We start from the raw sequence: 16,636 nt of genomic DNA on the forward strand, positions 1-16,636 counted from the left end.
CTAGAAATGAGCTGGGCCAGGGATGATAAGGACCAAGATGTGCTGAGCTGTAGGCAGGACGGAACAAGAGTTCACAAAAACAGTTCATGAAAATGCCATGTCTCGAGCTCAAAGCACGGCGCCAGGAGCCAGACCCTGTGTGTACACGTAAGCACGTGTGTGTGCATTTGTGTGTGAGTATGTGGTATGTGCTGCTGTGCACTGGGCCGTGCTGTGCCTGGCTGGGGTGCAGCACAAGGACCTGCAGAGAAGGTCCATGAATGATGCTCTAACCCCTGAGGGCTTTTTTTTTTTAACATCTTTATTGGGGTATAATTGCTTTACAATGGTGTGTTAGTTTCTGCTTATAACAAAGTGAATCAGTTATACATATACGTATGTTCCCATATCTCTTCCCTCTTGCGTCTCCCTCCCTCCCACCCTCCCTATCCCACCCGCTCTGCTGCTGGACTTCCTGCAGCCCCTCCCAGGGCACACCCAGGAACTGCAGTGTGAGGTACCATCAATCTTAGGAGAAGAGAGTGAGAATTCCCTACAGCAGTATTTTGCAAACTTGAATACTATCCTTTGAAAGGCCAAGAACAGGCCCGGGTTGACTTAGTTATTGCTGCTTACACAATGACTTAAACAACACAAATATTCAAGTTTATAAGTTCCTTGATAACCATAAAAATAAAAACACATTTACACATTAAATACAAACACAATTACAACAGCAATAAAACTCAAACCAACAACATTAATTTTATGTCACTGCTGAGCTTGGTGTTTGCAAAAACAAGTTGCTTCCTAAATGAATATGGGACTGAATACAAGGTAGATTCTTCTGGGGCTGATGGGTTCTCACTGCAGCATGCTAAGATGACACAATCTCCCAGTGTGGACAGTATGTAAAGCGATACCATCGGAGATCATCCCATTGCCAATGCAGGAAAGACACAGAGATGATTGATGGCCAGTGTCTTGTATTAGGTATCAGAGAGTCCAGCAGGGACATTTACGATGCTGTGTGTAGAGATTTGTATAGGAAACCGTGGGGGCTCTGAAGAGGGGACCTAACTCAGCCTTTGGGGGCTTGGAAGGCTTCCTGGAAGAGGTGATACCGCTTCAAGCAGAGTCTTGAAAGGATAGAAACCCAGCACCCCCCTGAAGGGGCAACTAGCCCAAACATCCCAAACTGAGCTAGGACTGGGGCTCTGCATTTCTAGAATAAAGGCTATCACTATAAAGAAGGAAAAGAGGGTTTCTTTTGCCCTCTAGAGAGCTCATCCCTTTGTCCCCATGATCTTCTCTTCAGGCAATTAACAGTTGAGCAATTTCATCATCAGAGAGCCATTCATTGACTTAAGACTTGTCCTCGTCTATTTTAATTACAATATCCTTGGAAAGCGCGCACACTAAGACAATATCAGCCTTTTACGTGAATTATTTCACCAGTTAGCTAGAGGTTCAGAGAAAGTCCCTGAGGGAATGGGAATGGAGTTAGGGCAGGGCTGTGGCAGAGAAGTGGGACCAGATCTTGGAGCTCACCTGCGGAGGGGTGGGTGCCAGGAAGAGGGAAATGTACCCTGAAGATGTCTTGTATCTCTCATCCGTCCGTGTGTGGAGTGGGGTGCATGTGACTGTGCCCTCAGGGGAGTAAAAGGGTAGGTAGGGTGGGATGTCTTCTCACTCACCTCTGAAGGAGGTTACTCTAGATGCTGCGCAAAGCACTAGCTTCTTGCATCTTGTCCTCATCCAGACAGGAAGGCTGGGAGGTACAACCTGGCCTGCCCGAGATAGAGGCTGGCTAAGCTATCAGCCAGGCTTCCCTTTTGACCAGCCCTGGCTCGATTTGGGCCAGTGTTTTGGAGGAGCCTGAGCAGTCCTGACTCTGATTTTACTGGACTCAGCACTCCTCTGCAGAGGCAGAGAGGAAAGCCAGGCTGGCCGTGAGAGACTGGGCTGAAAGATGCCTAGTCCAAGAACAGCATGGTGACCTGGAGCTGCTGGAAGACAATCAACAGCCAGTTTTTCTTGGACATGACTCTGAATCTTGTGCACCCTCTTCTCACAAAGCCCCAGAAGCCCTCGGTTTGCCCCGGTGACTGCGTCAGTGACTTCCCATCGCTCTCTCTGTTTCTAAAGTGCGTGTGATGATTGGCATTTTGCGTGGACTGTTATTTCCCAGGCAGGACTGCCCAGGGCAATGTAGGGCATTCATGTCATGGCCCCTGCCTCTGAATGACAGTAGTTCATCCACCCCTCAAATCATTGTGACAATCAAAAATGTCCCACACATTTCCAAAGACCCCCTAGGGGGTCCAAGCTGCCTACTGAAGGTTGTCTCTCCAAGGACAGCCTCTGCCAACCTCTAGCACTGACCTTTCCTTGTTTGATTAACCCAAAGTAATAAGTACCCACAGGGCACAGGGGATGGAGCAGGGAGATCAGGATGGGCTCACCCATGTGGGGATGATGGGGTGCTGAGGGGGTGGGTGCTGGCATGAGAGCTGCTCCCAGCTCCAGATCTCTGTGGCCCAATAAAGGCTGCTAGTTAGGAACATCTGAAATGCACGAGAGGAGAGAAGTATCTTCTCCCAGACTCCCAGGCTATGTTTTTCAATCCCAGGCTAGGGTGAGTGAATGAAGAATTTTCTTGGTTCTCTTGTTGCCTTTGTTTGGGGATAGGCTGTCCCTCTCCGTGATAGCTGACGTTGGTGGCTGAGTCTCTATTCTCCTGGCTCTGTATCCCCATCTCGATTTGTCAGCCGCCTTCCTCAGCTCCCTCTTTGGCTGCCTCCTTCTTTCCTCCTCCTCCCTTCTTCCCTGCTGTTATGGGCTGAATTGAATCTCCCCCAGAATTCACATGCTGAAGTCCTAAACCCTAGCACCTCAGACAGTGACTGTACTCGGAGATAGGGACTTTAAGGAGGTAATTAAATGAAAATGAGGTCAGTAGGGTGGGCCCTAATCCGATATGACTGGTGTCCTCGTAAGAGAAGATTAGGACACAGACACACAAAAAAGAAAGACCAGGTGAAGACACAGGGAGAAGATGGCCATCCACAAGCCAAGGAGAGAAGCCTCAGAGGAAAGCAAACCTGCTGACACCTTGATCTCAGCCTTCTAGCCTCCAGAACGGTGAGTACAATACATTTCTGTGGTTTAAGCCCCCCCAGTTTGTGGCACTTTGTTACGGTAGCCCAAGAAACAGCTTCCTTTCTTTCTCCTTCGCCCCTGAGATATATATTGATGGCCCGCCATGCACTGGGCACTGTGCAGGAATGGGTTTTCTAGGGCTCAGTACTCAGCCCTTCTCTTGTCTCAGATCCTGGACAATGACACTTGTTTTCAAGGTATCTCACATTGGCTTGAGTCAATTGTCTTTCCTTTTTCTCTACCCTCACTGGGAGTTATAGACTCTGAAATTCAACATTTCTCTTGGATTATTGTCAATAGCATTGGAGATATTAGACTCAACGTAGCCCCTGCCTCCAAACCTAGTGGTGCCTCCTCTGTGATGCCTGGGGGACCCTTGCAACATCTCTCCTCCTTCACTGATGGCAACCACCATCATTGGGATGAAGTACAAACTCCTGGATCTGCCATTTGCGGGGCCGCTAGGGCTTTGTTCCTGCCTGTCTCTCCATCCACATCTCACTCCCCAGACTCAACTGGTCTTTTAGGCCCCCAGAAGCCACCTTCAGGACTTGAAAGTCCTGTGTCCTTTAGCCTCTGTGCTTTGGCACATGCTCCCTTGCCTGGAACAGTCCCTCACCTGCTGCTGGCGGGACTCTCCCAGCATCCTTTAATTTTCAGTTCAAGGGCTGCTTTCATGGTAGATGTTGCCATCAGGACTATAGGAAGAGGAAACAGGCATGGGCTCTGTTGTGATCAGTGATATAGATGACCTGTCCAGTTCCCAATCCCACCCTCCTTCCAGTCCCTTCCATCTGGAGACTTCTAGAATCTGCGAGCCGTTTCTTTCTGCATCCAGCCTGCAGAGCCTGACAACCAAGCTGACGATCACTGCTAAGGTCATGGAATGACCCAAACTTATATACTATAGCTTTGGAGAAGCTATTTCTATCTAGATGTACTGCCAGCCTCATAGCTTCATGTTTCCTTACCTTTAGGGAACAACCAGTGCACTCCACACCCCTTCCCTAGTTGTGCATGGGAAAGATGCTGCAGGTTTCATGAAAGTTCCACCATTGCTGGCTGATGGCTGCTGCTTCTGATTGGATGGATGCGTCCTCTGTAACCATGATCTCTTCTTTCCTATCCTCCCTCCATCAGTCACAGCTGAAACCCTTTCTGTCCGGAGTGTACTCTTTGTTCACTCCCTATTGGTGATAATTCAAGCATGCAACTAAGTGCTTTTGGCTCCAGAATGCCTGCGAGCATTAAGGAGGAGGAGACCTTAAAAATTACTTGTATAAATCCAGACTGAAAAAGCAACAGAGAAACCCACCGAACACCTTAGAAGGGGGTGTTTACTTTTCTTTTGTGCTTTTAGTTTAGGAATATACTTGCTATACACAAAATCAAGCTGATTAAAAAACCGTGCCCTCTTCTTTCATCTCAGACCAGGTTTTAGTAAACAACTGAATAATGGAAGAGGAAAAGGAGACCTCCACTCCCCAGCCTGCCATGTGATCGCAGAACACATTTATTTTGAGGGAATTTGGATTTCTAAGATTCTTTCAGTGGTGACTGATAGAATCAGGATTAGTTGAGTAGGGCCTCCGCATAGCTTAGTGTCCACCGGGACCTGGATCAACTTCAAAACAGTCTGAATGCTCGTCTAGAAACTCCAGACAGGGGGGATTTTTAGAAGAGATAACTTAAAAAAATAATTGGATTGTATTCTTCTTCTAATTTAGAACATAGACCTGATGGAGCCAGGGGTTGGACAAATAAGTTGGTGGAGGATTTTCAAATTGTCCTAAGGTTGTGAGCGAGTGAGCAGGCAGCAGCGTGAAGGTCAGTATCTGGAAGGTCTTTGCTATTGTAGTCCAGAACAACGGAAATACTGCATCTCATCTGGGTCATTGGCGGTGTCTGCCCTGGAGACTGGATGTGGTTCCCGGGTCATGCAGCAAAGGTCTTATCAAGATGGTCTGGTAGATTATTTGGGAAGCTGAAAAGTACTGAGAGAGCACACAGCTGAAAAGAGAACAACGTTACGTATCGCAGAACTGCAAGAAAAGCACTTTCCAGCCCCTAAATCTCCAGCACAGCATCAATTCTGGCAAAGAGAAACCGAGGCAAAGGGTGGGCATTTAAGACTAATGCTGAGTGGAATATCTGCTCAGTTCTGTGAGGAGAGAACGCTATTCAGAAATGATACAATGGGGGACTTCCCTGGTTGTCCAGTGGTTAAGACTTCACCTTCCAATGCAAGGGGTGTGGGTTCAATCCCAGGTTGGGGAGCTAAGATCCCACAGGCGCCTCATGCGGCCAAAAAGACAAAACATAAAACAGAAGCAATATTGTAACAAATTCAATAAAGACTAAAAAAAGGGTCCATATCCAAAAAAAAAAAAAAAAACCTTAAAAAAAAAGTGATACAATGACCAAAGCAAAAATTGGCTCCTTTAAATGTGACTGACCTGTGTAAAGGGCCCTTTCTACTTTCCACCAATGGGGAGTAAATAGCAAGCACAAAGGTTGAGGTGGGAGGCCATGGAGGACACCAAACAGTCCTGCTGCTTCCTTAGCGCCCTACCCACGTGCAGTCATGCTGACATGCCATTTTACATGTGGACAATGAGGTTCAGAGAGGTTGTATTGCCCAAGGACCCACAAGTGGCACCCAGGGTGGGATGTTTGTTGACTTTCAGAACCAGCGCTCCTCCTCTGGCATCCTCTCTCCTGTCTCACCAAGCGCTGTCTTCCATAGTCAGAATCCAAGTTCCCCGTCCAGATACTCTGTGGCCCAAGAGCCCTGGACAGGTCTCCAGTCCTCTTTGAGCCTGAGCTTACTAACCCATAAATTGGAGCCTGGGACCTCACAGGGATGGGGTGTGAGGCTTAGTTGCTCACACATGCAAAGTGGTTTCCAAGCTCTGGTCTGGAAGTCTCCCAGAAATCCAGAAATGTGTGCATTCCTGGGCTGTAGGACCCAGTTCGACATCCGTTCTTGCCCTCACTTCTTGTCCTTGGCATCAGACCCAGCAGCCTTGCAGCCAGTTCCCCGTTGGCTCCCCAGTTCCATCACCCACCTGGTGGTGAGAGGTGGGGCTGCTCCCTCCAGTCAGACTGTCTGGACAGTCAGCCCAGTCCCTGTAGGGCCCTGCTCCTTGTGAGGGTCTCCAGCTAGAAGAGCCCTAGGGAGCCCCTGGCCCCCTGGGAGTTCCTGGCATTTGGAGAGATCACAAGGGCTGTACACCCACTGGCCTGGGCTGCAGGGTGGACGTCTCCTCTGGGACGTGCCCTGGGGCTGAGCACCAGTGGGCAGCACCACCTCTGTCTCCACGCCTTCCCCATCCCCATTCACTGCTTTTAGAGAGAAGGAGAGGGTGCCATGTTCTCTTCCTCTTCCAGGGACCCCAGTCCCAATTAGGCCCCACCTTTTCTGGAACCCCACAAAGCCCTCCCCTGACAGACACGCACAAAACATACCTAATATACACTTTCTTTGCTGTAGAGATGCTGGATTAGCACATCAGTCAGGCTCAAACTTAGAAGCATGGTGAAAAGACCATTGGCTCAGAGTAATCTGGGCTGAATGGCCTTGTCATCACATCCTGGCAAGGATCAGCCCTTTCATCTCTCTGCCTCTGCTTCCTTATCTGTAATAATAAGAGTAAAGATAGGTGACATTCACAGGCCAGGGGCCAGGTGCAGTGCTGTAACTGGAAATGTCTTACTTGATCTTCAACATCCAATGAGGGACATGCCAATTTTCCCATTGTACAGGTGGAGGAAACTGAGGCACATGGAGATTGAAAAGCTGTCCCAGGGTCTCACAGTGTCGGGATTTAGTGACATGGTGCAAAGTATCTAGCCCAGGTCTGTGGCTGAGGGCACCCTAAGCAGCCATTACTGTTTATAGTGTCCACACACTCTGAACTTATCTGTGTGGACCTTCTCAATTTTCCAAGCGTCTCCGTCCCTGATACCCTCCCACCCGCATCCAAATTCAGCTGCTCCTTGGCTCCCAAAGGTCTCTGTGGAGCGACTGCAGGAGGTTCCCTGGGCAGCAGATTAGCCTTAGGTCAGGGAAGCCCCCGAATTTGGGAGTCGCCCCCCACCCTCTTCCCAACCTCCAAGACACCCTCCCCTTAGCAATAACTGGCCTGTAATGCAAAGTGACCTCCAATGTCATTGCATCTAGTATGTCCTGTGTCTGAGCCATCGCCTCTCAGAATCTCAGTTTTCACATCTGTGAAATGGGGGTGGTGAAATGAGCCGCCCACAGATCACAGAGAGGATCGCTGGCGGCTGCCCGCGCCTCCGCCGCTCGGGGCGCCCAGAAGCTTTGGCCCGGCTGGGGCAGGCGGCCCGAGGGGCGGGGGCGGGGGCGGGGGCCGGGGCCGAGCCGGGGGCGGGCGCGGGGCGGGCTGCGCGGCGGTGGGGTCGGTGTGTGGGGGGGCGGGTGGGGGTTGGTTGTGGTGGCGGGCGGGCGGCGGCGCTGCTCCCGCGTCACAGCGCCGGGCGCGGCGGGGAGATGCGGCTCCTGGCGCTGGCGGCGGCCGTGCTGCTGGCGCGGGCTCCGGCCCCGGGTAAGCGCGTTGGGACCGGGCGCCTCGGGGACCCCTCGGGTGGGGCGAGGGCGGCCGGCGCCGGGGAGCCCAGGGCTCGGGGCTTGGGCCTGGCCGGGAGGCCCTGCCGCCTCTGGGCTGTCCCCTCCCGGTCCCCGTCGGCGTCCGTGGGCCCGGGTCTGGTTGGCCAGGCGGTGGAGCACAGCGGCGCCTCCCAAGGGTCGGGGATGCTGCGCCCCTTCCTCGCTCCCCGCCCGGCCGGGACCCCAGCGCTCCGCGGAGACCCTCCGCAGCCCGGTTCCCTTCCAGGGGCCAGGCCTCCAAGTGGAAGATGCGAGCAGAACCGTGCGAGCCCTAGTTTTGGTTTGTTTTCTGTTTTCTTCCCAACAGGCAGCACCGACAGCTGTTGGCAGGTTAGTGTGGGCAGAAACTTCCCTTTAACTCTCTTCGGAGAGTTCCTCGGAGGACCCGGTCCGAAGGGGCCGGATCTGCGCCGCTGGCGGTTGGGGTCTGAGGACTTGTTCGCGGGCGTTTCATGATGACCAGGCCTGGGGAGATAGGGGATCCTCGGCTGCCTGGAGCCGCGGGCCCTTTACCCTTTTCCAAACCACCGTGCTTTAGGGCAGCCCCTACCCGCATTGCTAGCTTTCATTTGGGGTTTCTGCTCCCACTTCTAATTTGCCGAAGAATTTTCTCTCCTTATTTCTCAAGGCTGAAAGGGCTGTGCTGGCTAGAATAATAGTAATAATAAATATATCGATGGCACTCACATTTTCTGGGTGTCCATTGGGAGCTACAGTTATTTCATATCATCATGACAGTGCCCAAAAGTAATAATGACGAGAGTAAATATATATATCCAAGTGCTTTGCAAACATTAACTCAGTTAAGCTTGCCTCTGAGGGAGGTGCTATTATTATTACCCCCATTTTATAGATGAGGAAACTGAGGCCAGGTCCATGCGTTGACTTGCTTGACAAGGCTTATACGTGGTAGAACTGGGATTTGAACGCAGGAGGCCTGGCTAGGCTGTGTTGCTGGTGTTTCGTAAGTAAGGGGCTGATGCGTAGAGTTAAGTAATTTTCCAAGGGTGGCCCAGCTACCAAATGGTGGAGCTGGCATTTGAGCCAGCATAGACCAGAGTTTTAGGGGGGAGGAACTTGGATCACAGTGGGAAGAAATTTACCCATTGTCCCCTGGCTACCAGTGCAGTGGAGTTTCCAGTGAACTTGAAATCGGCCCTGTGGAAAACGTTCCTTTCACAGTTGTCACTGTCTTAGCTGACAGTTACTGGAGGTTTGACTGAGATGGTTGGGCCAGGGCAGCTCTAGTGGCCAGCAGCCAGTGAGATACAGGGGACACAGGGATCTTTGTCGCCTGTGCTCCATGACCACCTTCTTAATTGCAGGTGCTGTCAGAGAGGGTGTCCCCAGAGAGGGGCTTTTTGGGGGTCAAAGACATTCTCATGTTTCCAGGAGACCTCAGGAGCCTAGAGAGCTGGAATTAGAGAACCGTTAGAGTCCACCCTGGCTGTGCCTAAGGCTGTGTAATGATGACAGCCCTTGCTAGTGCAGCACTCATGTGTGCCCGTCTCTTTTCTAAATTTTTCACCCACAATCCCTCATCATATTCCCCCTCAAGAGAGAGCCTGGCAGAACCACTTTATACCTAAGTCTGGACTCTTACCTGGTACACTTTTCTGCCTCTCCATTGTGGGGAGAAGCGGGACTTTAGGGGTTACCTAGTCCCACCTATCATTTTACAGAAAAGCAAAGTGAGGGGCAAATATTTACTGAAAGCCGTGCTGTGGTCCAGATTGGTGAGTGAGTGTTGTCTCTGATGCCAGATGGCCTAGGTGCTAATTCCGGCTCTGCCATGTTCTGTGTGAGCCTGAGTAAGTGGCTTAGCCTCTCTGGGCCTCAGCCCTCTTGTCTGTAAAAATGGGGATAAACATACTATGAGGATAAATTGAGAAAATACATCTGCAGTAGAACAGTACTTGGCCTAGAGGTCACACCCAGCAAATGTTAGCGTTCATCTTTGGTCAGGGCCATGTGTTTGTCCTGGTTGAGAGCTATTTTAAGGTGACCGCCTTAATATGAACACATTACCTACTCTATAGACTGAGTCTCTGCTTGGTGCTCGGGTAATACCGGCTTCTAATGCCATGGGTTTTTAAGTAATACAATTGTATTTCTTTCAGAGATTTATTTGTCATGAATTCAGACTGTCCTTTTAATAAGAATGAGATTTGCACTGCCAGCTGGAACACACAATTTGCATTCAGGGAGCCAGGAGCTCCTGGCTCCCTGAAAGGATGGGGGGCAGTCCGTTCAGGACAGAGAAGAAGTGTGGAGCACGGAGCCACTAGCACATCTCTAGCCAGGTCGGAACAGAGGGGCCCCAGCCTTGCTACCTCTGTGTCCCAGGTGAGGCAGGTGCCTTGCTTTTGTTAGAAGTTCTATACTCCCCTGCACCTGTAAGTTGCTATTTCTCACTTCATGATGAGTGTGAGAGGAAGAGAGAGAGGGACGGAGGGAGAGGGGGAGGTTGAGTACTGCATGAGCTGGTTGTGTACTGTTGGGCCACACTGATGTCCTTTTAGGCTGTTTTGTGAGCTTCAGTCCTTTTCACAGCATTATCCAAATGGGATCAAGAGGATTAGACCCCATAAATTTTATCCACAGGAACTTAATGGTCACTTATAGGCAGAACCAGCTACATAATTTGTGGGATTCAGTGCAAAATGGAGATGCGGGGCCCCTCATTTAAAAATTCTTAAGCTTTTAAGACAGCAACAGCAGAGATTAAATCAAGTGGGGGCACTCCAAGCATAGGCCCGTGTGTGACTGCAGATCATACCCACAAGAAGCCTATCCTGCTTACAGGTCACTGTGCGTGTCACTTTCTGTTATCCCCACCTGTTGCGCCCTCAGGGAGTGTAAATTTTATCGATATTTTCAAGGTGCTTTCTTGTTGGAGCCTTATACCCACCACGCAAGGCATCATCTTCCTATTTTTGAGATGAGGAAACTGAGGCTCTGAGGGCCTCACTCCTAATAGAACCAGGGTTCCAGCCCGGCTTTGCTGGATTCCAACCCCTGGCTCTCTGCCTATAGCCCCGCTACACCACTGGGAAGGCTCTGGGCCTTGAGCGTCCTAGCGCCCAGCCCACGGTGGGGCGGGCACACCCACCTACCAAGTCATGGAGCACGTGCTTGTTGAAGGAATATGGTTCTCTGCAGCAGGAATCCCAACCCTCTGTTTTGGGTCAGTCTCTTTCCTGCCCATGTTGTTATATTCCTCCTTTAAGAACTGGTCTTGGGGGCCCTGACTGAGGTGCAACGGCCCCTCCTGAGGTCAGTCTGCAAACACAGGTGGCTGCCTGGGCGATGGTGTGGTGCACTTCACTGGAGGACACTGCACCATGTTCCTCCTGCCTCAGGGCCTTTGCACAGGTAGAATCGTCTTCTAGGAAGATCATTCTTCACTGCTGCCCTGAATTTATGTCATGAGTTCTACCTCAGCCTTCAGCTCAGGGTCACCTCTCCAGGGTCTCTTTCCTCCCTGACACGCAGAGATCAGAATCTCACCCTGATTTTTTTTTTTTAATAAATTTATTTATTTATTTTTTGCTTCTTTGGGTCTTTGTTGCTGCACACTGGCTTTCTCTAGTTGCGGCCAGCAGGGGCTACTCTTCGTTGTGGTGTGCGGGCTTCTCATTGCGGTGGCTTCGCTTGTTGCGGAGCGTGGGCTCTAGGCACGCGGGCTTCAGTAGTTGTGGCACGCGGGCTCAATAGTTGTGGCTCGCGGGCTCTAGAGCACAGGCTCAGTAGTTGTGGCACACAGGCTTAGTTGCGCCGCGGCATGTGGGATCTTCCCCGACCAGGGCTCTAACCCGTGTTCCCTGCATTGACAGGCGGATTCTTAACCACTGCGCCACCAGGGAAGCCTCTCGCCCTGATTTTCATAAGCCCCACACCTTTTCTCTGTAGCATGTGTTGCTGTTTGTAGCCACATTCTCCTGTGTCTTTTTCCTGATGACCAGTGCCTAGCCCACTGGACTCTCAGCTCTGCGAGGTTAGGGATGTGTCTTCTTCTCCCAGTGTCTGGCACATGGCAGTTCTCAGCAACTATTTGTTGAGTGATTAAGTGAACAAAGCATAAGCTGGGGTGTAAGCTGGAGGAAGCGGAGCACTGAATGTGGAGGTGGCCAGGGGATGGGGGCAGGGGATCTACCTCCCACCTCCTTTCCCTGCAATGCAGGGTCAGAAAGCAAGAAATTAAATTCTCCAGCCTAGAATGACTTCGATGCTTCTCCCTCCTTGGCCGGGAGAGAGGAGACTCTGCCCTGCCCCTGGCTGCTCCCTTACCTTACCTGGTGTCAGAGGGTCTAGTGACACCCCACCTCCCCTGTCCTGTAGTTTGCTTGCCTTGCCCCTCTGCCCTGCAAGGTGTGGAGACCCAGAAGGGAAAGGCCTGAACCCCCATCCCCGGCCCCGGCCCCACACTCTAGTCAGCCTGCCTCCACTGCCTGCCTCTTGGCCCCTCTGCAGCCTAATGACTGCTATGGGGCAGAAGCTGTGTGATGCTCTCACCTAGTATTTAAACATCCAGCTCAGCTAACATTGGCCAAGCACTGGGTCCTCTATCTGCAGTTTCTCCCCTCCCTCAAGCAATGCCACTTCTCACAGCTGCGTGCCTGAGAGCCGAGTTGTGTTCCCTGGGCTTAAGGTAGTCATTTCCAGTGTCAAGGGGAGGGCATTAGCTGGGGCACCAGCTTTCTGAGAAAGGTCGTTGCAGGCACAGGGATCCACACAACCTGAGAGCCTGTGTCTTCTAGCAAAGCTTAATGCGGCCGAGGAGCCTGTGAGCATCATCGTTTCAGTCCCACCCCCATACGCTCTCATTGAAAGTGGGTGTAAATATTCGGGCTGGTGGTAGGACTAGGCCTGAAATGAACCTTCCTGAGAGTAAGGCTGCTATCACAAAGTGCCACAGACAGGGGGCTTCAACAACAGAATTTTGTTTCTCCCAGTTCTGGAGGCCAGAAGTCTGAGGTCAACGTGTCTGCAGGGTTGGTGTCTTCTGAGGTCTCTTTACTTGGCCTATAGATGGCTGTCTTCTCCCTATGTCTTCGCATGGTCTTTCCTCTGACTGTGTCTGCGTCCTAATCTCCCCTCATTATAAGGACACCAGGCACGTTGGATTGGGGTACACCCTATGGGCCTCATTTTAACTTAGTCATCTCTCTAAAGGCTTTCTCTCCAATACAGCCCCATTCAGAGGTCCTGGGGATTCCAGCTTCAGTATAGGAATTTGCAGGGGACGCCGTTCAGCCCGTAACAAGGGTCGTGCACTTCAGTGGGAGAAATGTGCCTGGGCCATTTGTAAGAGAGTATGGGGCTAACTGAAGGCAGAGAGGCACACCAGTAAAGAAAGAACGAGGGTTCCTCTGGGGAAGATAGTTCAGTCCGTCCCCTTTCCTGGGTGGGAGCTGCTGACTCGGCCTGAGCTGCAGAAGAGGAAGAGTTACTAGTTCGCCTGTAGGATGGAATCTGGCCTCTCATGGGGACTGGAGCACTTGGCACGTTCTCCTGGTTTCAGTCACTATAAATAATCCCTCCTTCATGCAGCATTGATAGGAGGAGACTAGGGTGTGGGGTCCTGGCTGTGCTCTCATCCCATCCATATTGTTTCAATTTCCTGCCTTCTCCTTGTCTCCAGTGGGGAGCCCTCGGGGGCGGGCAGAGCGGGACTTCAGTTCTGGAAGCCAGCTGCTCCATCTCTGCTGCTCTCGGCCTGCTGAACCCCCGGGCAGCTAGCGGAGTGGGGTCAGCCTGGTGTTTCCGGCTGTGTGGCCACTCACCAGGGAACTCCTGCTGTGGGACCCGTGTGAACTTCAGCCTGGATCCTGGCATTCGGGGAAAATGCTTTTGGACTAATTTAACATGGTGTGTGGGCAGGGTGGGGGCCGGGTGGGTGAGGTGCGGGGAGATGGTAAGGGCAGTTGCTCCTCTTTTTGTCCTGCGTGAGTGACTTGTGTGGACAGTGAGATTGTTACTCGGAAGCGTGTGCCTTCTTTGGTTACCTGTTGATCTGCATTCCCCGAGTTATCTCCCTGGGCGGCTTTGTCCTTTGTCACTGTAGACCTAGAAGACCTTGTTCTTGTCCACAAAGAGCTGAGTCCAGCCAAGCATCAATCTTTTTCTTCTGAATTCACTTCCATCATTTGTTTTTTTTTTTATGGTGACAAAAGACTATCACAGTGCAGTGAGTTGAATGATGACCCCCAAAGATGTCTGCGTCCTCATCCCTGGAACAATGAATGTCACCTTATATGGCAAAAGGTGCTTCATGGGTGTGATTAAGTTAAGGATCTTGGAGTATCCTGGAGTGTCCTGGTGGCCTGGCTTTTAAGAGATGAGAAAGAAAATGAAATGAAATTGACCCTCAGGTCATATCTCTCAAGGTGTTTAGTTTATTAAATCAATAGTGGAAACCGTACGTAAGGATGAGCTTATTGCCTGGGTTTTTACAATGAAGGATGCCTTGTAGGTCACGCTCCCCCCAGTAACCCCCACCCCAACACACACAGGGCCTCACCTTGTTGACTCACAGCCTCTTCGCAGTAGAAGGTCCAAACCTTTGCTCTCTTTTTCATCCTTCCTCCTTGCTTACCTGCAGCACTGACCAGAGTTCCAAGCTTTGGGTGACTCTGCCATCAGGGCCCAAGTCCCTTCATGTGACCAGAAGGCGGTGTTTGGGGGCCATTTGTAATTTGGGATGACCTTGGGGGCACCTGCTCGAGCACTGGAGTGGGCAGGGAATGGTGCTTCCTGGAGTCGTGTGCTGGGCAGCGCAGGGGTGACGATGTGGGACCTGGTGAGAGGACAGCCCAGCTTGGACAGAAGGAAGCTCTGGACCTCTTGTCCCTTTCTGGGCTCTGCCTGCCAGGCGGAGGTTCCCCCGACCGTGAGCTCCGGGGCTGCACCGCCGCACTGCACAATCCTTGCAGACGCCATGCAGCGCGTCTCCTGGGAGGAGGCCTCTGTGAGGGCGGCGAGGCTGGATGATCTTGGGTGGCCAGGGAGTGGCACTCTCAGAAGTCAGCTTGGGGCAGAATGGCGGCTAGGAGGGGCAGCCCTAACTAAGAAGCCAAAGGACAGGAAGTAGCGGCCTGGGCCTGGAATCCTGGAGCATCTTTTGGGTTGCTGGGAGAGTCTGGCACCCCTCCCTGCTCCTGGGCTCATTCATTCTTTATTCTTGCACTTCAACTCCTTGACCGTGGATCCTGGTCCTAAGAGACTCGGAGCAAGAAACTGAGACACCCCTGTCATTCCAGCTCCCTGGTACAGGTTTAACACCCGCCTGACCGGTACTGATAATCTGCCTTGGTTACAGTTGAAATACCTGAGACAGGGAAAGGGGCTGCAGCATTTTCCACTCAGGGAGGTGATGAAACTGATGGAAGCAGGCCTTGGGAGGCAGGTGGGGAGGGGAAATTGGATGTGAGCTGGAAATTTTTAAGAGCTTCCCCAAATCCAAATCTTTATATGATATCTCCTGAATTTTAAATGTCAGCAGGTAATTAAAATAAAAAGAAATACATCTGGGCCAGGTGGTCCATGGCATCCCGCTTGGCTGGGATCATCTCATAGATGAGGACATGGGTGCCCACAGAGGCACACTCCACACCCCAAGGAGGGCTCTTTCGAGAAGGCAGAGAGAGCATAGAGGGGATGGGGATGGCCCACCTCTCTGGCCATGCAGACCAACCTGGCTCCTGGAGAGAAGACGCCATGTGTGTTCACCTGGGGAAAGGCGGTGGCCTTCCTCATTTTCTTCTTTCCTTTTTTCTCTGCAGAGGTCTGTGGGGCCCTCAATGTCACCGTGTCCCCGGGGCCTGTGGTTGACTACCTGGAGGGAGAAAATGCTACTCTTCTCTGCCACGTCTCCCAGAAGAGGCGGAAGGACAGCTTGCTGGCCGTGCGCTGGTTCTTCGCGCGCCCGGACTCCCAGGAGGCCCTGATGGTTAAGATGACCAAGCTCCGGGTGGTGCAGTACTATGGGAATTTCAGCCGCAGCGCCTACCGTCAGAGGCTGCGCCTCCTTGAGGAGCGGCGCGGGGTGCTCTACGCCCTCTCCGTCTTGACCCTCCGGCCAGCCGATCAAGGGCATTACGTCTGCAAAGTCCAGGAAATCAGCAAGCACAGGAATAAGTGGACAGCTTGGTCCAACGGCTCCTCGGCGACAGAAATGAGAGGTAAGGGTGCATCCACTCTCTGGGGAGAGTGGGAGGGTGACAGGTCAGTGGGCCTCCCTCCAGCTGGCCAGGCAGTGGCCTCCAGGACGGCTGTGCTGAGCTAGAACACATCTTTTTGGCCTCTAAGGGCCAAGCCATATGAGGCAGGCCTGGGAATGAGGATAGATCTTTACATGGTTGCTGTGGCTGACTTGTATTATAGGTGTGGAAGGCTGAACAGAAAGGGGCAAGTGTCTGGCCCCATGCCACCCAACCCACCCCTGGCCAAAACCTGTTTTGCAGCTGAAAGATTGGTCTGGCTGTGTTCTTTGCCTCCAGCTCAGGTCTGCACAGCCTTGATCTCTTTACCTGGCAGGGTGCCGGGCACCTATGGGAGGAGGCCCGCATTGGGAGGTTCTGATGCCTGATGTGAGTTGCCAGGCTTCAGAGCAGGGCAGCCTCCGTGGCTCTGACCCATCGCCCAGAGGAACTGATCCAAGCCTCCGGCAACAGCTCACTGAGAAATTCATCCAAAAGTGGGCAAGGGATCAGAGGTGGCCCTCCCTTCCTGGAGACAGAGAGGAGGCGTGGGCCGCGTTCCGGAACGTCTTAGCTACCCAGTGCCATATTTGAGGGCTATCATTTTTTGCCACTGATGTTCTATTCAAGAAGACGCCTCTCACAATTTTAATAAGACCGG

At 52.0% G+C, this 16,636-nt stretch overlaps 1 protein-coding gene across 7 annotated transcripts in view; it reads left to right on the plus strand.

Moving 5' to 3' along the window:
• The first annotated feature begins 7,594 nt into the window (after window positions 1-7,594).
• VSTM4 (V-set and transmembrane domain containing 4) overlaps window positions 7,595-16,636 on the plus strand; it is an 86,387-nt gene continuing 77,345 nt past the window's right edge. For 6 of the 7 annotated variants that reach the window (XR_012326534.1, XM_073793349.1, XM_033841904.2 and 3 more), the window contains exons 1-2: window positions 7,595-7,712; window positions 15,559-15,957. Coding sequence is in view for 6 of the 7 variants with exons in the window: in XM_073793349.1 (XP_073649450.1) it covers window positions 7,658-7,712; window positions 15,559-15,957 (454 nt within the window). In the remaining variant the exon portion in view is untranslated. Of the gene's footprint in view, window positions 7,713-7,736; window positions 8,105-15,558; window positions 15,958-16,636 lie in introns of those variants that run through there. The other variant, XM_073793352.1, reaches the window with a different exon arrangement.

Source organism: Tursiops truncatus, chromosome 16, assembly GCF_011762595.2.
Source record: "Tursiops truncatus isolate mTurTru1 chromosome 16, mTurTru1.mat.Y, whole genome shotgun sequence".
In the NCBI taxonomy this organism is placed as follows: Eukaryota; Metazoa; Chordata; class Mammalia; order Artiodactyla; family Delphinidae; genus Tursiops; species Tursiops truncatus.